We start from the raw sequence: 23,010 nt of genomic DNA on the forward strand, positions 1-23,010 counted from the left end.
AAATAATCCCATTTTAATCTATCAAACACCTTTTCTGCATCTAAAGCCACTGATGTTATTTTCTGAGACATATCTTTAAACTTGAAAATCTAACAATATTATCCACTGATCTATTTTTAATAAAACCTGTTTGGTCCATATTAATCAATTTAGGGTAAACATTTAGCTAATCTATTAGCTATTAATTTGGACAACATTTTATAATCAATATTCAGTAATGAAATTGGTCTATATGAAGATGGAAGCAAAGGATTGTTCCTTTTTTTTGGATTAACTGTTATTAACGCAGTTTTAAATGACTTGGGTAAGTCCCAAAGATCTTCCATTTGATCTAACAACCCCATAAATATCAGAATTAATAACTCTTTAAATTCTTTATAAAACTCTGGAGAGAAACCATCCTCCCTTGGAGCCTTATTGTTTGGTAAAGATATCAATATATCATAATTTTGTAACTGTAAATTAATTTGTTAATTCTGTCTTCTCTTCTTTGATTAACTGTGATAAAGTAATTTTGGACAAATATTTGTCTATCCCTGTCCTTCTAAGATTCCAATTTATATAATTTATAAAATTTCATAAACACACCATTAATACCTTCTGTTTTATAGGTAAGATGACCCAAATCTTCTTTTACAGCTACTATTGTTCTCGATACTTGTTCAGACTTCAATTGCCATGCTAAAACTTTGTGCTCTATCCCCCAATTCGTAATATTTTTGTTGGGTTCATCTTGTATCCCTCCCTCTCTATATGTTTGTATTGTATTAAACTTCAATTTCTTTAAATTCAATATTTTCCTTTGTTCATCATTCCCTCAATTTTGCATTTCTGTTTCCATCTTTTTTATTTCCTTTTCCAAAGAATTAACTTCAGACATGTATTTTTTTTAACCGTAGCCATGTAACTTATTATTTGTCCTCTTAAATGTGCCTTCAAAGAATCCCATACCACAAACATATTAGTTACAGAATGTTAATTCAGGTCCACAAAAATCTTTTCATTAAACCTCCATCTATAACCTATATTTTGCTCCTCATCCAATAAAACTGACATAACTAAAGGTGAGTGGTCAGGCAATATTCTCGCTTGATTTTCAATACTATGGAGTTGAGAAGCAATTTTAAAAACATGTCTATACGGGAATATGGAGGGGTATGTCCACGTCTGCTGCAGGCTCGTTGGTGACTGACAAGTACGATGCGGGACAGGCAGACACGGTTGCAGCGGTTGCAAGGGAAAATTGGTTGGTTGGGGTTGGGTGTTGGGTTTTTCCTCCTTTGTCTTTTGTCAGTGAGGTGGGCTCTGCGGTCTTCTTCAAAGGAGGCTGCTGCCCGCCGAACTGTAAGGCGCCAAGATGCACTTTTGGAGGCGATATCAGCCCACTGGCGGTGGTCAATGTGGCAGGCACCAAGAAATTTCTTTAAGCAGTCCTTGTACCTCTTCTTTGGTGCACCTCTGTCTCGGTGGCCAGTGGAGAGCTCGCCATAGAACACGATCTTGGGAAGGCGATGGTCCTCCATTCTGGAGACGTGACCCACCCAGCGCAGTTGGGTCTTCAGCAGCGTGGATTTGATGCTTGCGGACTCTGCCAGCTCGAGCACTTCGATGTTGGTGATGAAGTCATTCCAATTAATGTTGAGGATGGAGCGGAGACGGCGCTGATGGAAGCGTTCTAGGAGCCGTAGGTGATGCCGGTAGAGGACCCATGATTCGGAGCCGAACAGGAGCGTGGGTATGACAACGGCTCTGTACATGCTGATGTTTGTGTGTTTCTTCAGGTGATTGTTTTTCCAGACTCTTTTGTGTAGTCTTCCAAAGGCGCTATTTGCCTTGGCGAGTCTGTTGTCTATCTCTTTGTTGATCCTTGCATCCGATGAAATGGTGCAGCCGAGGTAGGTAAACTGGTTTTCCGTTTTGAGTTTTGTGTGCCCGATGGAGATGTGGGGGGGCTGGTAGTCATGGTGGGGAGCTGGCTGATGTAGGACCTCAGTTTTCTTCAGGCTGACTTCCAGGCCAAAGATTTTGGCAGTTTCCGCAAAACAGGACGTCATGTGCTGGAGAGCTGGCTCTGAATGGGCAATTGAAGCGGCATCGTCTGCAAAGAGTAGTTCACGGACAAGTTGCTCTTGTGACTTGGTGTGAGCTTGCAGGTGCCTCAGATTATATCAGGATGCATCTTCCTCCAACTATCAACAAGTTTCATTTTATTCATAAAATTTTTCACATCCTTTGTCACCTTATTTTTAACCATGATTCCTCCTGATCTTTCCAACTTGGAATTAAAGGTAAAATTAAAGTATCCTCCCATAATTATTTTCCCTTTTGCAATAGCTAACTGCATAAAAACATCTTGTATAAATTTTCCATCATCGACATTCAATGCATATGTATTCATCAAAGTTCAATATTCAGAATAAATTTTGCAATTTGTCGCACATACTTCTCTCCTTTATCAGTCATTACATCTAATATTTCAATTGGTAGACTTTTTATTATTAATTGTTTATTAATATTGCTACTCCTCCAGCTTTAGAGTTAAATGAAGAAGAGAATACCCCACACTCACCTAGTCTCTCTTTAATTTCATATGTTCTGTTTCTGTTAAATGATTTTCTTGTATAAAAGCCACATCCACTTTAGTTTTTTTTTTCATATAATTCAATAATCTTTTTCTCTATCGGACTCTGAATTCCATTAATATTAATACTAATAAATGCCAATTTCCCTGCCATTAGACATCAAAGTTAAAACCAATATTCCTCCAGGATCCCCTCCATCTCCCCAGCCAACCCAACCCTCCCCATATTGTATCTTGCATCTATAAATAGTCCAAGCTAAAAACCAAAAAAAAAAGATTTAAAAAAAGGAAGAAAAAAGAAGAAAGATAAGGAAAACCCCCAGAGACGTGTGATGTTAAAGCATCTCAATCACCCTGATCTATATGGGATCCAAAACTAGTCTCATTAGTATCCATGATAGCGTAGTGGTCCACATCACAATCCTCACTAACTCACTCGAAACATCATACCATCCCTTCGAATAAGCTTATCAATAGACCTTTTAATCCAATAATCTTATCCAGTATATTGGATCACGCACAATATAGGTTAAACCTTCCTCCCCTTTTAACTCTCTCGAAACTCGATGTATTTTCAGTTACAGCAAAACCTCTTGTTTAATAAATTCAAGTGTCTACAACCATCTGCTGATCTTTGACAGGCAATGAATTGGCATATAATTTTGTTTCATTAGGCTCAATAAAAAATCTATTCCTCCCTCCCAGGACAAATACTTTCAAAACAGTTGGATATCTCAAAACAAAAGCATAGCCTTTTTTCCATAATACATCTCTAACTGGATTAAACTCCTTTCTATTTTTCAACAAATCAAAACTTATATCTGTATTTTAAAAAGTCTTATTTCAGTTGTAAATCAAAGGTGATTGTCTTTCTTTAGCTTGTTTCGCTGCCAGCTCCAATATCTTCTCTCTTACTTCATATCAAAGGAATCTGACTAGTTTTGGATGTTTTCGTGGGTTCTAATGGTTGTCCTTGGAGGATAGGACAATGGCCATTCTCAAGTTTCTACCCTCAGGATCATTCCATGCTGCTACATTTCAGTTTGTTGCTTGCACTACATTATGGAGTTCACCCAAACTTCATAGGCAAGGAGAGAAGACTTTGTGTCAGCCATAGAAATGTGGAGAATGAGGTCTTGCCAACCTTTCAAAAATGCAAGTATTCACAGACTGTTCTAAATGAGACTTCTGTGGCAAGCTCCTACCAATATTATCTGGCTATCATCACAAGTTTTTATGAGCTGAAACTTTTGGAATGCAATTGTTTGAAAATGTGAAGGAATTTAGCACAAAATTTCATCTGTGTATTTGCAGTTTAAGTTTTAAAGGCTTCAGAAATGTGAGTGATGCTTTGTATCAATATTTATGGCTAGTGACATAAGTAACAACATCAGATTTGTTGAAGGTTGCATGTCATTCTTGGAAGTCCTAATGTTTATTAATTTTTTTCTGCCAATTAGAGGTTGATAGTGACTCGGAGACGGAAACAGATGGATCTGATAAGGAACAAGATGAGCCTGAAACAGAAAATGAAGGAGATGAAATGCCTCATAAATTCAACAAAGCTACTCATTCGAGTCATTCTGTTTCTAATCAGTCAGCCCACTCTGCACCCATTGGTCTCAGTGTGGCAAAAACTTCAAAGTCATCATCTAGTTCATTGCCATCAGGGTCTACAACACAGACTTATAGAGGAACTCCATCATCTTCATATGCACCACCAACACCATCTGGTAATATCTACTTTCTTTTCCCACCTGATTTACCAACTAGTTTCCTATCTTTTTTTTCTGAAGACGTTTTCTTTGGGGAATTTTATTAGAGGGGATAAAAATAACATATACTTGCATAGTCCCTCAAATGTTAATAAAAGCCACTTCATAAGAATATAATGAGTTATTAGAGTTGATATTTAATTGCTGCAATGAAGATAAATTTAAATGAACGTTTTAAACCATTAAAGAGTTGCAAAGCATTTCAGAGTTGGCAAATTCCAAAGCTTGGATATTAGTTGATCCAGATGTAGAGCAACTACATTAAAGGGTGGTTAGAAATCTAACTTGAAGGATTTGAACCATTGGAGTAGTTTTTCCATCTTTTATGCAACTTTATCTCACCCCTTTCCAAATTGGTGGGGAAGGCAAGACTGCTAAACTCAGAAGAATATATGTAAATTAATGCTGCATGTTGGGTCTATTTTCTAATATCCATTTTCCAGGTGCTGCTAATTCTGTTTTGGCCTCTCATGCAGCCCAATGTGACGTTAACCCATAGGAGCATAACTTTATTTACTCAATTATGATACCCCAAGGCAGGCAAAACTCTAGAAGAATGAATGGAAGGAGGAAGGCAGTGAAAAAATCTTCAGGGGATGTTTCCACATCTTATTCAGTGGAACCTTGGTGGTGGGGAAACAGTTTAAGAATATTCACAGAAAGAGGGCGGCACGGTTGGTGTAGCAGTTACTGCAACGCCTTCACAGTGCCAGCAATCAGGACCATGGTTCAATTCCTGCGCTGTCTGGAAGGAGTTTGTATGTTCTCTCCTTATCTACGTGGGTTTTCCCCAGGAGCTCCGGTTTCTTCCCCCCGTTTGAAATGTACAGGGGGTGTAGGTTAATTGGTTGTAAATTGGGCAACTCAGACTTGTGGGCCGATGGCCTGTTTCTGTGCTGTATGTCTAAATTTAAAGATAGCAATTGCTGTTGAATTTAATTTGGTAAAAGTAGGCAAGCATAGGTTTGTTAAATGCATATCACATGCGGAGGGGCTAGTGGAGTTGTTCAAGTGAACCGGTAATGACTTGAAGGGCCGACATGGCCTGTTTCCGTGCTGTAAACGGTTATATGGTTATATTTGCTGAACACTTAGGCTGTTTGTGGGTCGAAGCTTGAACTTCTTGTAGCCAACCCTTTCAACTCACCCAACCATTCTTGCATAGATGTGTCTGTTCTTGGTTTTATCAGTTGTCAGCCTGAGGACAAATGTAAATTTGAGGAACAATGCATCATATTCATTCTGAAAAGCTTTCAAAGTAATAGCACAAACATAATTATTTTCTAATTTTATGTAATTCCAATCCCACCTGATTCCACCGTTTCCATCCTTCTTAACCAAATCCTGAACTTCTAATTTCTCTCAAAATTCTCCCCCTTTCCCCCTCCTCACTGGTCTCTCCCTTTCTCTTCCAATCTTTCACTTTTTGTCTCTTGGCCCCTCTCCAGCTTTCTCCATTGAAATACATCATATCACCTCCTTTTAACTTTAGCCGTGATAAGGGATGCCGAACCATTTCTAACCATGGGTGCTGCCTGACCTGCTGAGTTCCTCCTATAGCTCAGTGTTTGCTCAAGATTCCAGCGTCTGCACCTTTTGTTGGTTTTCACCTTTGCTTTTAATTAATTTGTTTCCGGGTAACAATGCACCATAGAGATTGCAATAGTCCTCAGTCACATGGAATCTTGATTGGTAGTTAGTTAAATATCACATGATTGGCTTATATGATGAAGTACATGGAATTGAAAAGTTAGTAAACTGGAAATTGGCTCAAAGGCAGGCAGTGGAGAGTTGCGGTGAATGGTTGTTTTTCAGACTGAAGTGGTATTCCCAAGGGGGTGGGGGAGAATTAGTACTGAGACAGTTGTTTTTGTACTCAGAGAGGAAAATCATTTGCAGGGCTCAGGGGAAAGAGTTGAATTGGTCTCACAGGATTTTGCTTTAAGTCGGTAGCTTGCTGGGCCAAATGGCAGTGTTTTGTCTGTAATAATTTTGTAACTTGAGGTGCTACATGTGCGATGCGGCTCACGCTCCTCATTAAGAGAGGCTGATATCACAATTTGTCATCTGCTTTTATCACAATTTTAAACTCCGAACAAGTAATGCAGTACTGTATGTTGCCTCCACAGAACTATGGTCTGAACTTTCATGTCATTGAATAAAAGAATCAACGTGGTGAATTATGTTAAGTTGATATATTTTTGGAGTTGAGGTATGTTGTGTGCAGAGATATGTGCAGAGAAAAAAAAATTCTATATGATGCATAACTTGTGGGTTGGTAAGTGATGAGAACACAATAATAAGCTACAAAAGGATACAAAATGTGAGCTTAATATACAATTGTGGCTAAATCTTTCTTGGGGTTGAAATAGAAGTATATAGAGTTGGAATCGTAAGAGACTAGAGGTGTGCGGTAGTGGGCTGAGGGGAAGGTTCTGAGTTGGCGCCAGGAGCTCCAATATGCTGAGAAGTGAGGGAAGAGGTTAGATAGGAGAGGAGGGGAGGGAATGCCACTGAGCCCGAGGTCATACTCCTGCCTGGGAGGCCCTCTCCTTGATGACACCGGGACGAGTGATTCTTCTGGCCGCTTGTGTCCGGGAGACGATGGCACTCAGTTTGAGTGGGAGAGTTGGAAAGGAAAGTCAATAGGGGAAGATGAAGCAGAAATGGAAAGAAAGAGGGGAGGGAGTTACCTGAAACAAGGACAATAGTCGTTCTAATTTCATGTCGAGTGAATTTTTTTTCAACCTGTGAGGTCAGTTTGGCTCTGAAAAGTTTCGGATACATGAGAATTTCTGATTTGTTTCGGATATCCTCATTTATCCAATTTTTAAAAAAAGTTATGCTTTAATTTTAATTTTATTTAAAATAATAATTTAATTTTAAATAATAAAATTATTTTAATTTCCTTTTAATATTTGTCCACTTCTCACTATCCTTTGTGATTCCTGTATTTTGGTAATATTGTAAATATTAAAATTTGTTAATTCTGATATATTTTGCAAATATAAACACAAACTTCCCTTCTCTTGGTTCAGGCAAACGAAGACGGGTCACAGATGAGAAAGAGCTGCGTATACCTTTGGAATATGGGTAATTGTTTTATGTATAATTTTGCTATTTGCATTCCAGTTGAATTGGACCTTTCCATTGTAACTGTGACTTGAAGAAGCAAGTAATTTTGAGGGAATGTTTTTGATTTAATTTTCTTCACAAACTAAAGTGGATTCCTGGCATGATTCCTATTATAGTAAAGGAAAGCTTGAAATATTACACCATTTGTTAAACGTTTTCATTCTAGGTTTGGCTAACCAAACATTTTTGTCCATTTGAGTATTATACTTATTGAGGACATGAAAAATGTTATTATAAATTACTTTTTCTCTACTGACTCGGTCTAATCCTTTTTGTTGAAATCTGTCTTGTATATCCATTCGAAGCAAATATGTAATAGCTGTAAGTGAAATTTCTCCAGGGTAATTTTCTTTTGCTCTGCTACAATGCCTGTATCATATTATAATTTTTTAAATCATAAATAATACTTCATTTTGTCATCTACATGAGTTTGTAATTGAGATTTGTGTTGGTCAAGATTCACTTATGAACCCTCAGATATGTGATACTTTGTTCCCCTGTCATTCTTTAATCATCTTGGTGTGTATGTAAGAAATAGTTAAACCAGTGGAAATATTTAGTCAATCAGGCTGCTTGACAGGATGCAGCAGACAATATTCTTCAATATTCTTCAATATTCTTGAAAGGCTATTTACCTCAAGTGTTAATTCTATTTCTCGCCCCATAGATGCTGCTTAGTGTCCTGTGTATGTGTGCTTCCTGAGTTTTCTGTTACTATTTCAGATTTCCAGTTTGAATTTTGAGAAACCTGGAAAGTGAACCATAAAAGGTCAAATCAGTGATGAATAGGAAAAATTAAAAAAGAAACAAAAGATTCTGTGGATTTAGGTCAGTTGTCAGCTCATGCAGTGCAGGGATGTGGCAGTTGTCTTGATTTTTGCACAAGTTGCACGCCTTCGAAATACAGAATGTGTTAGAGGTCAGATGGAGATGCATCTGCCCTTCTTTGCTGTTTGGCTCAGCACTGAATGCAATGGTGGATTCATGATGTCCTGAGCTGAGGAATTTGATTACCACATCTGATCACAATTTTATGGTGGACATCTGAATGGGTGACACTGTACTGAAGTAAAGTTTTCAAAAATGTAATATTAATTCATTCATAATTGGTGGTCATGGTTTTAAATGAAATTATTTTCTTTAACTTTTCATTAATTTAAAATGTAATAATTTGAAGTGTTTGTAAGTTTATCTAATCATGGGCATTTAGAAATAGTGGACAAGATGTTCTGCTAGATTGAGTTGGGCATCCCATGAAAATTAAACATAACCCATAGTCTAGATTGAGCATTATTTGACCCAGTATATTTTGGGAGGAATGTTAATATTTTCAAAAATGTAGCAGTTATATTGAGGTGGGACTGCATCTATGTGAATATTTAAAGATGGGAACAGTGGCTCTAAAGGCATGGAATGCACATACAGAGCAGTAATGCTATGAAAATTATTAGTTTATATGTTGGTAGGTTACTACCTCGAAGTGAAACATGAAAGTCGGCAAATGCTGCGACTATAGTAAGAACACACCGAAATGCTGGAGGAACTTAGCCGGTCTTGCAGCATCCATAGGAGATATAGATATATTGCCAACTTTTTGGGCCTGAGCCCTTCAAGGAATAAACAAAAAAAAAAGGAAATCTCAGAATAGAGACTGTGCTGGCTGGGGGAGGAGTCCAGGCCAACAAAAGGTGTTAATTGATTCTGATAAGGGAAGAGGTGAGAATTTTTGTCTGTTTGAAAGGAGACAAAGGAAAAAGGGAGACAGATCTGAGGGAAGGCGATTGGTTCCGCCTCACCATCACTTGGGACCCCAAACATTGCTTCCAAGTGAGCAACATTTCACTTGTGAATTTGCAGGAGTCATCAGCTGCATCTGGTGCTCCTGTTGTGGTCTCCTCTACATTGGAGACACAAGATGCAGACTGGGAGATCACTTTGTTGAACACCTCGGCTCTGTCCACTGCAATAGCGTGGATCTCCCAGTGGCAATCCATTTCAATTCCCCATCCCATTCTCTTGCTGACCTGTCTGCCCATGGTGTCATGCACTGCCAGACTGAGACCATCTGAAAATTAGAGGAATAACACCTCATCTTCCATCTGTGCACCTTCCAACCTGATGGCATTAACATCAACTTCTTTGGCTTTCGTTAAACAACCACTCCCCCCACCCCACCCACCCCATTGCCTTCTCCCAGCTCTGACTCTACATTTTTCCCATTGTCCCTTTTCACACAGACAAAATCAGTTCTTCACTTTTTGCTCCTTACCTTAGCTAATTAACACCTTTTGTTGGTCTGGACTATGCCCTTAGCTGGCACTGTTATAATTCTGGGATGTCCTGTTTTTTGCTTATTCCTTGAAGAAGGACTCAGACCTGAAACATCTGCAGTATGGTATATCTTAATCTCCTATCGATTCTGCAAGACCAGTAGAATACTATCTCTAGTTTGGGGTAAATTTTGATATGAAGCAGGTTAGTAGAGAAGTACAATGAAATGAACCTTAATATTAGAAGACTATAATTATCAGGCATAATGGAAAAGTATAATTTCTCTTGCATTAATAGAATTGTGTAAAGTTTTGATGAAGTAAATTAGGAAAATCTTCTGCAACCCACTTAATTGGTCATTAGACATCATGCAAATATAAAGGAGGAAGAAAGCCAGACAATTTTTTTTTCAATCAAAAATGTTGATGTGACATGCAATATCAAAGCAGAATTTGGGGCAGATATTGAACTTCTCACCACTTTTTTTTTATAAGAAAGTTGATAAACATTTGAACAGTTTTTTGCAACTCATAGAAGTGAGTACCATGACCAACAGAGAAGTGATGGGTTATAGGTGCTGTTTCTATACGACATAAACCAGATGACCAGAGCAAGTTTTTGTCATGTTTGCAGTGAATTGGCTCTTTTTGTTGTCATTTTTATATGGTTTGTACACAAAAGACAATTTGTGCTCGTTATTAGTAGTTATTAACTATCAAACAGTGAGGTCTATTATCTTTCAGTGGCATTCAATTTCTTAGCATCTTAAACATTCAACAATTGTCTTTACCACTATGTTGTTTCTTGATCCATTGATATCATTGATAAGATGGGCAAGTATTGTTTTTACTTTACAAGAACATAAGAAATAGAAGTGTCTGATCCCCTATACAATAGGTTCATGGTGGATCAGGTCTTGGCCTCAACTGTTCCTCACAAATTACATAATTCCTTTCAAAATAAGCCCAATTCCTATTTTGAAGCTATTATGCCCCCTAGCTATAGATTCCCTCATGAATGAAATGATCATGCTCATAACGTTACTCCATAGGGCCCATCTGAATTGTGCTTCAATGAAAGCGCTTCTGATTCTTCTCAACTCCAAAGAGTAAAGCTCAGCCTGCTCAATAATCTTCACAAGACAGCTCTTCATTTCAGTCATCATTCATGTGAGCCTTCAGTGGACTGTCTTTAATATTGGTTGGTACCTTGATAAATTAAAAGACCAAGATCATACCTAGTACTTCATTTGTAGTCTCACTGATGTCCTGAAAAGATGTAAACCGATTTCCCTGCTTTTATACTCCAACCCTACTGTACCTCCACTCAAACTGTGTTTTGTGCATCACACCCAGAACCCTCAATAATAGCAGAATCTGTTAGTTGTAAGTGGGAGGAAACAGGAGCCCCCAGGGAAAACTCATGCAGACTCGGGAAGAACGTACGAACTCCCGGCAGACAGTGTGGGATTCGAACCCCGATCGCTGGCGTGTTAAAGGAGTTGCATCTTTTTAAATTCTTATGCTATTTCAATATGTTCTGCTTCCACTTAATTTGGATTCTAGCCTTTTTTCAAATAACAAATTTTTATCTTTGAACTAGAGTCTTCTGCTTTCTGTTTTCCCTACTTGCTGAGTAGGGGGAAAGTTGATATTTCCTACAATCTATTCCAGGATTGTAGGAAAGCAGTCCGGCATTATTTCCTTACTGATTGGCTGAGTTACTATTAACAGAAAGAATACATGTTTTTATATTGACACATACTGAATTTTTGATAGGGAATGACTAGGTGAATCTAACTGTTTAAAAATAAATCTTTGCAACTTATTAAATTTGGAGGAAAAAATACAGTCATCAGTTAAAATCATGGCAAGGGTAAATTGTTTCATCAACACATACACTCTAACCTGGAAATATTTCACCAGGTGTCCCAGGAGGCAAGTTATTTTCTCCCAGCTTGTTGGACATTGTTTGCAAACACAAGCATTCTGGTTGACTTCCCTGGAACTTCTTGACATTGAATTTTTTTTCCACGGCGACTGAATGATTGGTGATGTGATAGGGGAATTGTTCAGTTATTTGACAGTTCACTGAAAATTATGGATTATTATTTCATTGCCCAGTCACTTCCTTTCTTGCAGCTGGAAGAAATTGCATTCTGATGATGAGCATGTGTAATGGGGAAGTGGTCAGTATTCAAATACTACTGTAGCATGCACTGAAAATGCTGATTTAGGATGGCAAACAGTCAGGAAAAAAATATTTGGGATTATCATGTAATAGGAAATTAATTTATTTCTTTATTGTTTAGGTGGCAGCGAGAAACCCGAATTAAGACTGTTGGTGGCCGTCTTCTGGGAGAAGTGATTTATTATGCCCCTTGTGGAAAGAAACTTCGTCAGTACCCTGAAGTAATAAAGGTAATTGCCTCATATCTTAGATCTTGTTGAATTGCAATTGACTATAAATAACATTAATTACTTATGTAATTAGTTGTACTGGTTTTGTTTCTATATATTTTAGCTTTGCAATTGAAAAGAATATTATTTGCATCCCATTAAAAAAAACCCTTCATATTGTAACTATACGGTGCCTCTGCGAAAAGAAAGCAGCACGTCTGCACCGAGCTGAGTGAACTAGTAGCTGAGCCCTATTCAAACAGCCCGCTACAAAAGCAATACTGCGAACCCCCCCCCCCACCCACCAGGCTGTCTCAGGGGAGTGATGTCAGCGCATAGTATCAGGAGCGGCGCCCACAATCTGCTCTTTAACCCTGGCTCTTCTCCTCAGTGAGGAGGCGGTCTCTGCGCCATTGTGTATAGGCTGTGTGCTGGGGCGATTTGGCCCCTTGTGTACGGGGCCAGACCAGACCGCTACTCCACCCCCCCCCCCCAAAAGAACTGCAAACAGTTCTCACAGTCTTTGTTTTAGAGTTCTTTGGAGAGTGGCCACATTGCTGCAACTGAGGAGCAGGTTCCGTCCCATCTAAGTGGGCCCATTTCAAACGGTCCATAGTGAACATGTCCTGTCTACCCCCAACGTCCAGAGTAAAAATCACCCCATCTCTCTTAAGCACTTTAAAAGGTCCATCGTAAGGGCATTGTAAAGGGGTTTCTTGCTGGTCTCTCTGGACAAAAACAAAATCCGCAGTTTTCAAATCTGAGGTGTGGCAGCATGGCATGCCATGTGTGGTAGTAGTGAGTAGGCGTGGGTTGGCTATACAATCCCTTAAACGCTGCAGGCACTGGGTTGAGGTTGAGGTTCAGTGGAGCTGAAATGGAGGTCACCTGGAATGGTGAATGGTATCCCGTAGACTATTTCAGCCGACGAGGTGGGGAGGCCTTCTTTTGGTGCTGTGTGGATGCCAATCAGGACCCACAGGAGTTCATCCATCCATTTCAGGCCCTGGAGTCATGCTTTCAGCGACACTTTCAAGAGGTGGTGAAAGTGCTCCACCAGTCCGTTTGTTTGGGGGTGGTAGGCAGTCGTGTGGTGTAACTGGCTATCATAGAATCTTGATAGTGTTGGCCACAGGGAGGAGGTGAACTAGGATCCTTAGTCAGAGGTAATATGCGAGGGGACGCCAAAACGAACGACCCTCTGAGACAAGAATGCCCGCACGCAAGTCTCTGTGTCACAGGATGGCATAGGGATTGCCTCTGGCTAGCGTGTGAAATGATCGACCACAGTGAACTGGTACCTCATCCCTTGACTGATTGGCAGTGGTCCCATGATGAACACGTGGATATGGTGGAATCTGTTTTCGGTAGATGGGAAGGATTGTAACTGTGCCTTGGTGTGTTGCTGGATTTTAGCACGTTGACATTGTACACAAGTCTTTGCCCAGGGAGAGACTTCGTAGAATAGTCTGCGCCATACAAAGCAATCTGAGACAAGGCAGACCGTTGATCTGATGGAGTGGTGTCCAAACAGTGGGAAGGATGGGCCTCGAGCAGCCAGTGGACATGTCACAAAGGAGTAGTGGTCCTCCTGGTTCATGGACGAACTCCTGTACCTGCAGTTCTGTGATGGCCGTGCAGTAAACCTGCATATCTGGATCCTTAGCAAGTTTCATGTCAATGCCACCCATAACCTCTGAGATTGTTGGGCATGAAAGTGTGTCTGCTACTACATTGGATGTCCCTGCGATGTATTGGATGTCTGTAGTAAATTCCGAGATATAGGAAAGATGACATTGCTCTCCAGTCGACCATGGGTCCAAGATCTTCCCCAGCGTTTGAATCAGTGGTTTGTGGTTTGTGTATGCCGTGAATACCCGGCCTTCTAGGATGTACCTAAATGGCTAGCAGCTCCCAATCAAAAGTGCTGTACTTAAGTTCGGGTGGCCTCAGGTGCTTGCTGAAAAAAGCAAGTGGCTTCCATTGTTGATCGACCCACTGCTGCACCAACCACTCTCTCGGAGGCATCTGTCGTCAATGACAAAGGGGAGTCTGGGTCTGGGTGGGCCAAGAAAATGGCTTCAGATAGTGCTGTTTTGGTTGCGTCAAAGGCTTGGAGTGCCTCGGTGGACCAGGTGAGAATGATGAGGTTGATTAGTGGTTCCATGATGGCTGGGAGGAAATGATGGTAAAACTTCACCATCCCTATGAATTCCTGCAGTCCCTTGAGAGAGGTTGGTTTGGAAAAACTGTGGATGGCCTCTACCTTGTTGGGCAGTGGTGTGGCTCCCGTGCTGGTGATACGATGTCCCAGGAAATCAATGGTGTCCAAGACAAATTGGCATTTTGCTGGGTTGATCGTTAACCCATGAACCTGAAGCTAGGCAAAGAGCTGCTGAAGGTGCTCCATGTGTGTTCCTGTTTTGGGGTTGGTATGAGAATATAGTCTAGATAAACAAATATTTCCTCCAGGTCCTGAGTCACAACGTCCATAAGGCACTGGAACGTCTGGGCTGCATTTTTTAGGCCAAAAGGCATGCACTCGAATTTAAAAAGTCCGAACAGGGTGATAATGGCAGTCTTTGGGTTGTCATCGGGGTGCACTAGGATCTGATGATATCCTTTAACCAAATCAACTTTAGAGAAGATTTGAGCTCCCCGGAGTTGAGCAGTGAAATCTTGCACGTGGTATTGGATATCGGTCTGGCACTGTTGCGTCATTTAACCACTGGTAGTCTCCATATGAGCGCCATCCTCCAGAGTTCTTGGGGACAATATATAGGGGGGAGGCCCAGGGGCTATTCAAGCAGTGGATAGTACCTAACTACTCCATGGTTGCAAACTCTGTTTTGGCCAAGAGGATCTTATCCTGGGGAAGTCAGTCTTGCCCTTGCATAAACTGGTGGTCCAGTGGTCTCAATGAAGTGCTGCACACCATGTGCAGGTTCTGTGTTGTGGAAGTGACGGGAAATCGACCAGTAGGGAGGTGTACTCATTCCAGTTGGAGGTGTGGACTCCCATTGGCTGGAAATTTCGTTAGCGTACGGTAAAGGGAAAAACCTGGAAGGTTGCAGTGTTCACTAGAGGCAGCACCTGGTCAGCCCAGCAGTTCGTTGGTCCACAGAAAGTCTACCCCTAGGAGGGCCTGACTGTGCACTCCCATCAGAAAACTGTGTCCTTGGTGTGGATGGTCACGAGTCGAGTTCCATAGCTGGGGATTGTAGAACCATTGGCTGCCTGTCAGGGGAAACCTTGGGCGTTTTTCTCCACTTGAAGAATGTGGGTGGTATGAGGCTGATCTTTGCACCAGTGTCCTCGAGGAACAGTCTTCAGGTACAGGAGGCCTTTACTGGTGCCAACCACCGAGGCCACTAACGATGGTTGGCTTGCTCATTTCCTGGCGTCCGTGGAAATTATAAGGGGGACTCAACGTCAGGCATTACAGCCCCATCGACTATGGTAGTAGCAATAATGAGTAGCCTTGTTAGGACGGTCACCATGCTGCGTCTGTACGGCTGCCACAGCTGTTGGGGAGGGGGACTCAGTAGTCCCTGCTAGTTTGGTAGCACCCACCATGCAAATAGGTTGGACATGGATTGAGTCTGGCTGAGGGAGTCAGAAAAGCCAGTCCGCTTCCTTGGCCATGAGGTGCGGGTGAGCAAAGTCCATATTGGAGATGGCAGAGGCAACGTGGATTGGTAACTTCGACAAGAATAGGGCTTCAAACAGAAAACACTTGGTGTGTCTGTCTGCTAACGCCGCTAGCTCCTGCATAAGGTCCGAGGGGTTGTGATACCCAAGATCCTGTGAGTTAAGTACGAGAATGACCCGTTCGTGCCGGCTGAATTCAAAAGAGTCGAGTAAGAATCGACGAAAGAGGGTGTACTTGCATTCCATGGGTGGGTGGTTCACAAAAGAGCTGACTCTTGCTGCTGTGACTGGGTCCAGGGCACTGACAATGTGCCAGAATTTAATGTCTTCAGCTGTGATGTCTCATAGCATGAACTGTGCCTCAGCTAGTTGCAATCAGCTGCATGGCTGATTGGCCCAAAATGGTGGCAAGTGGATGCCCACGGTGTTCACTGTAGCTGGGGCAGTGCAGAAATGGTAACGACTGCAGCAAGTTCATCGCCGACAGCTTCAGGAGCCACTGAAAAGCCAGTAGGGTCCATGTTGCTGTGTGCTCAGTAGGTCTCAAACCATTGAAACCTATGCGGGGTCACCACTCTAGTGCGCATGATATGGTGATGCTGCAAAAAGAAAGGAGCATGTCTGCACCAAGCTGAGTGAACCAGGAACTGACTCTTTAATTCAAACAGCTGGCGCCACAAAAACAATACTGCGAAACCCTACATCCACCTTGCCTCACGGGAGTGACGTCAGTGCACAGTCTCAGGAGCGGCGCTCGCTCCTTCAGTCCCCTCTTTAACCCTGGCACTCCTCCTCAGTGAGGAGACCGTCTCTGTGCCGCTGAGTGTCGGCTGTGTGCTGTGGCGATTTGGCCCCTTGTGTACTGGGCTGGGCTGGACTGCTGCACCATCCTATATCTATATTTATTCTTTATCCCATATTAAAACACTCAAACTAAGTAAAGTATAGCAATTGTTTATACAGTAATACTGATATGCAGTGGACTGTTTGATTCTGCTTTAATATCATCATGTAGCTTATTCACTCAAAATACCTTCTCAAAGTTTCAGCCATTGATTTTCTTCAGTAACTAAAACTAGTCTATTGCTCAAAGTAGTTGAGCTGGTTCTGCAGTGTGAACTTGTGCAGTGCACCTAATTTCCTGGGATGTTTCAAAGTGGTGGAAGCATTCTTCTTCAGGTTCTTGCTGGTTCACCTAAATTATATTTCAATATTTTTAATGGAGAGCTAGAAGCAAAATTTCAGAAGCTTTTGTTTTAAATATAGTGCAACTCAGATAATCCAAAATGGTTGGGTCCTGCCTATTTTGGATAAACTATATTTTTGGATAACTGGTCATTTTTTAAACGCACTCGAATAGCAGCAGCAAGTTATTTGTAACAGTGTTTAAACAACAAACAATAAGGGAAGTCTTTTTAAGCATGAAATAATGTTTAATTCTCACCCCCAAAAAACCTCTTTTTATTTTCAGTCACATCCACAGACCGATCTGCAGACCTCTTTGCCATTGCAAAGCCCTCGAATGCTCTGTTGGAATCAAAATGGCATCTCAGAGATGCCCATGAACATGCTGTGTTTAACATTTTTTCCCAACCTGTAATGCCAGTTTGGCTCTGAAAAAAAATTAGGATAACTGAGGATTTCTTATTGTTTCAGATATCCTCATTTTTCCAAAATTTTTCAGAGGTGAAATGACATTGTTTCGGATTTGAAATTTTTCAGATAAATGAAGATTTTTGCTTTTTCTGAAAAATTATCTGAAAATTTTTTTGGGGGTGAACAGAAGTCACTTCCAGGTCAAAATTTTTTTGGGTTAACTGAGGATTTCAGATAATCTGATTTTGGATTCTCAGAATTGTACTTGGAACTTCAGAAAATATATTAAACTGCACTTTGGCTTGGAATTAGTTAAAAGCTGATTTGTTTTTAAAACATTTGCGTTGCAGACATCTCTCGTATGGATGTAAATTAAAAAACAAATTGAAGTTTTAAATAGCAGATAAAACAGAATTAAATTAATTCAGGTAATGTTGCGGCTTCCAGATGATGCTGTTATTATATAAATATCCCCATTCTTTTTAAGCAGTGTGATATTAATAATGAATTCATTATAATTGCCCCAGAAGATCCTCTGATATATTTAAGGATATGTAATTTGAGTATTATATTACATTTATGCCCTTGAGGGTGCCAGTTTTGATTTCTGTATTGCCAGTGTGTACCATTTTTAAAATAAAACGTAAAATTGAACAGTTTTATATATTTATATTTTCTCCCCATTCCCCCCTGCAACCCAAAAGAAAAAAAAAGGAAAGAAAAAAAAGAAACCCCTACCATTTAATATACAATAATATTAGCATATGCAATCATTAATTGTTATTAATAGACAGTAGACAATAGGAGCTGGAATAGGCCCTTTGGCCCGTCGAGCCAGCACCGGCATTTTACAGAGCATGGCTGATCACTACCATCAGTACCCCTTTCCAGCCTTATCCCCATAACCCTTAACTCCTTTGCCCACTAGAGTCCTATCTAACTCGAATTAAGATATATAAAATTACTTTTTTTGTATCATTGGTCATGGATATTTGATGAATTTTTTAATCATTTTTTCCTGTAATGATGCAAACAATTAAATATTTTTTTTTTAATTGAATAGTTGATGGGGGCAATGCTGTATTGTGTTAGTTTTAATTGTATTTCTAAAGTCAGTTTAAAAAAGTAATATTTTTAATCTCTTTTTTGCAGTACCTTGCAAGGAATGGAATAACGGACATTACAAGAGATAACTTCAGCTTCAGTTCAAAAATGAATGTTGGTGACTTCTATGAAGCCAGAGATGGGCCTCAGGTAATGCTTAACACCTTGGTGGTCTTTTCAGTTAGAATCATAACTTTGTGCTCTCCAGAGTGAGGGACTGGAGCAATTGCACCAGGAACGTCTATGGTTAAATCTCACATTCATAGTAGTTTCCACTGTGTGGCCGAGTAAGATATTAGTGCACATTAGAGTTGTGAGCTCGAGATCAAGAAAATGGCTGGCTTCAATGAATAGGAGAAGAAAGTTGTATGTTCAGTTGTGGAGTTGCCGTTGATGCTATTCACCTATATCTAGTTGACCAAAACTGCATGATACTCCAAATGCAGCTTCACCAATGTCTTGTACAGTTGTAAAGCACGCAAGTCTCCAGACACGGTTGTTGAAGTAAAAACACCATGCTGGAAAAACTCAGCAAGTCAAATGGTGTACTTTTATCTAGCCAAGATAGAGATACATAACCAACATTTTAGGCTTGAGCCCTTCATCAAGGCTGTAATATGATGTCCCTGCTCCTTGTCTGAGTTAAATTCTGTCTGCCATTCTTTGGCTCACTTTCCAAAATCTAGGTGCTGATGTAGTAATCTTTCTTCACTGTCCACCATATCATTAATTTTGGCATAATTCACAAGCCTACTAACAATTCCAAGTTGTTACTTTAGATAATAAACAACTGTGGACCCAGCACAGATCCCTGAGCACATCACTAGTCATAGACCTCCACTACCACTGGATGAGTGCTATCAACCCAAGTCTGTATCCAGGAGAGATTGTAGATCCTGGAAATTGAATCAAAAAATAATCTGCTGGATACCTCAGTGGGTCAAACAGCATCAATGGGATGAAATGAGTGGTCAATGTTTTAGAACCTTTCATCAAGACTGAGTAATAATATAAAGAGGACAGGGCTTGACTGGTAGATGCCAAGGTGGGAGAGAGAGTTTTAAATGGCCATAATCTTTATCTTGACACTATATTCTCTACTTGAACAATTTCCATCTGGAAGTCAATTCCTCTTGGAATGTTGTGTGCCTTAAAAGTGTTAAGTCAGAAAGGGAATTTCTTTGCCTTTTTAAAAAGGCATTTACTCTTCACAAAATAAAATCAAAATGATGAAAATATCCAACCTGCCATAAATCATGTGAAAAGACAATCAGTAAATCTCTCAGGTCTTTAATTATATGAAATAGCAAAGGTAATATATCATGGAGTTGAAATAGAAATTGATAATGCTCATGTGAATTGTTGACCTCATATTTGAATTGTTGTCGTCTTAGTGGGAAGATGAAGTACTCTTATTGGTTTCATTATTGGCATAAGATAATTTATGAAAGATAACTTTTAAAAAATTAAATATTTCACAAATTCACCTGTGAATTTAAAGAGCTTTAATTTAACATTGGAAGAAGGTATGACTCATTCTAAAAAAAATAAATTGCTATTTATTTCAGGGTATGCAGTGGTGCCATTTAAAAAATGAGGAAATAATGGCAAAAATAAAGGCAATGGAAGGACGGAGAGGACGCCCACCAAACCCAGAAAAACAACGTGCTCGTGATGAGTCAAAAATGAAACGACGCAAAGGGAGGCCCCCAAATGTTGCAAGGCCAGACTTGCAAAAGAATTGTGATGCAAAATTGTTGCGAAAATTGGAAGCCCAAGGTAGCATGTGCAAATCAATGGTTCTACATTTTATCATCAAAACGTTTTCTAAATCAATATATATAGACATACCAACTGGAGACAGTTCGATATCCTATTAGGGAATGAGACAGGGCAGGTGATAGAAGTATGTGTTGGGGAACATTTTGAGTCCAGTGATCTTAATGCCATTAGTTTTTTAATTATGGAGAAGGATAAGTCTAAGTCTCAGTTTGAAATTCTGCATTGGAGAAAGGCCAATTTAGAGGAAATGAAAAAGGATCTAGAATATGTGGTTTTCAGGCTAGGATGTGCGAAATAAGTGGAAGACCTTCAAAGGAGAAATTTTCAGAGCGCAGAGTTTGTATGTTCCTGCCAGGGTAAAAGGAAAGGTTAGCAGGCATAAGGAACCTTGGTTTTCGAGGAATCTTGGGGATCTGGTTCAGAAGGATTAGAGCAGTATAAAAATGCAAGAAAAACCTCCAGAAATAAATCAGGAAGGCTAGAAGAAGACATGAGATTGCTTTGGCAGACAATGTGAAGGAAATCCTATGGGTTTCTACAGGTTAGCAGCAATAGGGAACCTTGTTTTTTGAGGGATATTGGGGATCTGGTTTGGAAGAAGAGAGAGATGTTTAGGCAACATGGAACAAATTAGGTGCTTGAGCATAAAAACCTCAAGAAAGAAATGAAAGCGAAAAGAATACGAGGTTGCTTTGGCAGGCTATGTGAAGGAAAATCCTAAGGGTTTCTACAGGCATATTAAAAGCAAAAGGATAGTAAAGAACAAACTTGGTCCTGTTGAAGTGCTGGGTGTTGTATGGAACCAAAAGAGATGGGGGAGATTTTAAATGTTTTTTTCCATCAGTATTCACTCAGGAAACAGGCACAGAGTCTTGAGAAGTAAAGAAAACAAGCAATGAGGTCATGGAACATTTCCAGATTAAAAAGGAGGAGGTGTTTTGCTGTCTTCAAGCAAATGAGAGATAAATCCTCAGGGCCTCAAGATATTCCCTCAGACCTTGAGGGAGGTTAGTGTAGAAATTGCATGGTCTCTGGCAGAAATATTTAAAGTGTCCTTAGCCACTGGTGTGGTGGCAGAGGATTGGAGGGAAGCTCATATTGTTCCTTTGTTTGAAAAAAAGGCTCCAAAAGTAACCATAGAAATTATAGACTGGTAAGCATGATGTAATTAGTAGGTAAATTATTTGGAAGGTGATCTAAGAGATCAGATGTACAATTATTTGGATAGCCAGACACTGATTGGGGATAGTCAACATGGCCTTGTGCGTGGTAGGTCATGTTTAACTAATCTTATAGAGTTTTTTGAGGAGGTTACCAGGAACGTTGACGAAGGAAAGGCTGTGAATATTGTTTACATGGACTTTAGTAAGGCCTTTAACAAGGTTCCACATGGGAGGTTAGTCAGGAAGGTTCAGGCGCTAAGGTATTCATAGTGAAGTAGTAAGCTGGATTCAACAATGGCTGGATGGGAGAAGCCAGAGAGTAGAGGCCAATGCTTGATTCTCAGATTGGAGGCCTGTGACTAGTGGTGTGCCTCAGGGATCAGTACTGGGACCATTGTTGTTAGTCATCAATATCAATAATCTGGATGAGAATGTGGTAAATTGGATCAGCAAGTTCACAGATGACACTAAGATATTAGGCCTTTTCACATTGCATTGTAAAATGGAAATTTGCCAGAAACCTCCCATGAACCTGCAGGAGGGAGGGACAGGCGAGCGACCTGCCGACGGGAAGGAGCTGGCTGGCGCGCGGCCTGCCGACAGGAGGGGGTGGGTGGGTGAGAGACCCACAGGCTGGTAGTCGATGGGGGAGTTACTTTCACTCCTGTGAATGCGCAACGTGTAATCAGTTGGAGGCGGGACTCCCTCTAAATTGCCGGGAAGGGCAAATTCCCAGGAATTTGGACTGCAGTGTGAAAGGCCCAGGAGCTCCTGAATGGGTCACCGCTCACCTGCGGTGTGAAAACACCTATTGTGGACAGCGAAGGTTTTCAAAGCTTGCAGGGGGATCTGGACCAGCTGTAAAAATGGCAGATGGAATTTAATGCAGACAAATGTGCCGTGTTGCACTTTGGAAGGACAAACCATGAAAGGACATACATGGTAAATGATTAGGCACTGAAGAGTGCGGTAGAACAGGGGGATCTGGAAATACAGATACACAATTCTCTGAAAGTGATGTCACAGGTAGATAGGGTTGCAAAGAGAGCTTTTGGCAAGTTGGCCATCCTGAATACTGAGTATAGGAATTGGGATGTTATGGTAAAGCTGTTTGAGACATTGATGAAGCCAAATTTGAAGTATTGGGTACAGTTTTGACAACAAGAAAGATATCAAGAAGATTGAAAGAGTGCAGAGAAGATTTACTAGGATGCTGCCTGGACTTCAGGAACTGATTTACAGGAAAAGGATAAACAGGTTAGAACTTTATTCCCTGGAGCATAATAGAATTATGGGGTAATTTAATAGAGCTATTTAAAAATTTTGAAAGGGATATACAGAGTAAATGTAGATATGCTTTTTTTCCACTGAGGGTAGGCGAGATATAAAACAGACATGGGTTAAGGGTGAAAGGGGTAAAGTTGAGTGGGAACATGAGAGGGAAACTTCACATAGAGAGTGGTGGGAGTATGGAATGAGATTCCAGCTGAAGTGATGAGTGTGGGCTTTATTTTAACATTTAAGAAGAATTTGGACAGGATGAGAGAGGTATG

At 40.4% G+C, this 23,010-nt stretch overlaps 1 protein-coding gene across 25 annotated transcripts in view; it reads left to right on the forward strand.

The window, feature by feature from the left end:
• The window catches only part of baz2ba (bromodomain adjacent to zinc finger domain, 2Ba), a 282,544-nt gene that overhangs the window by 165,414 nt on the left and 94,120 nt on the right, over positions 1-23,010 (forward strand). For all 25 annotated transcript variants that reach the window (XR_011356755.1, XR_011356756.1, XM_069935433.1 and 22 more), the window contains 5 exons: positions 4,042-4,314; positions 7,395-7,449; positions 12,074-12,182; positions 18,561-18,662; positions 20,081-20,291. Coding sequence is in view for 23 of the 25 variants with exons in the window: in XM_069935433.1 (XP_069791534.1) it covers positions 4,042-4,314; positions 7,395-7,449; positions 12,074-12,182; positions 18,561-18,662; positions 20,081-20,291 (750 nt within the window). In the remaining 2 variants the exon portion in view is untranslated. The remainder of the gene's footprint in view (positions 1-4,041; positions 4,315-7,394; positions 7,450-12,073; positions 12,183-18,560; positions 18,663-20,080; positions 20,292-23,010) is intronic.

The sequence above is a fragment of the Narcine bancroftii genome, chromosome 4, assembly GCF_036971445.1.
Source record: "Narcine bancroftii isolate sNarBan1 chromosome 4, sNarBan1.hap1, whole genome shotgun sequence".
Taxonomy (NCBI): domain Eukaryota; kingdom Metazoa; phylum Chordata; class Chondrichthyes; order Torpediniformes; family Narcinidae; genus Narcine; species Narcine bancroftii.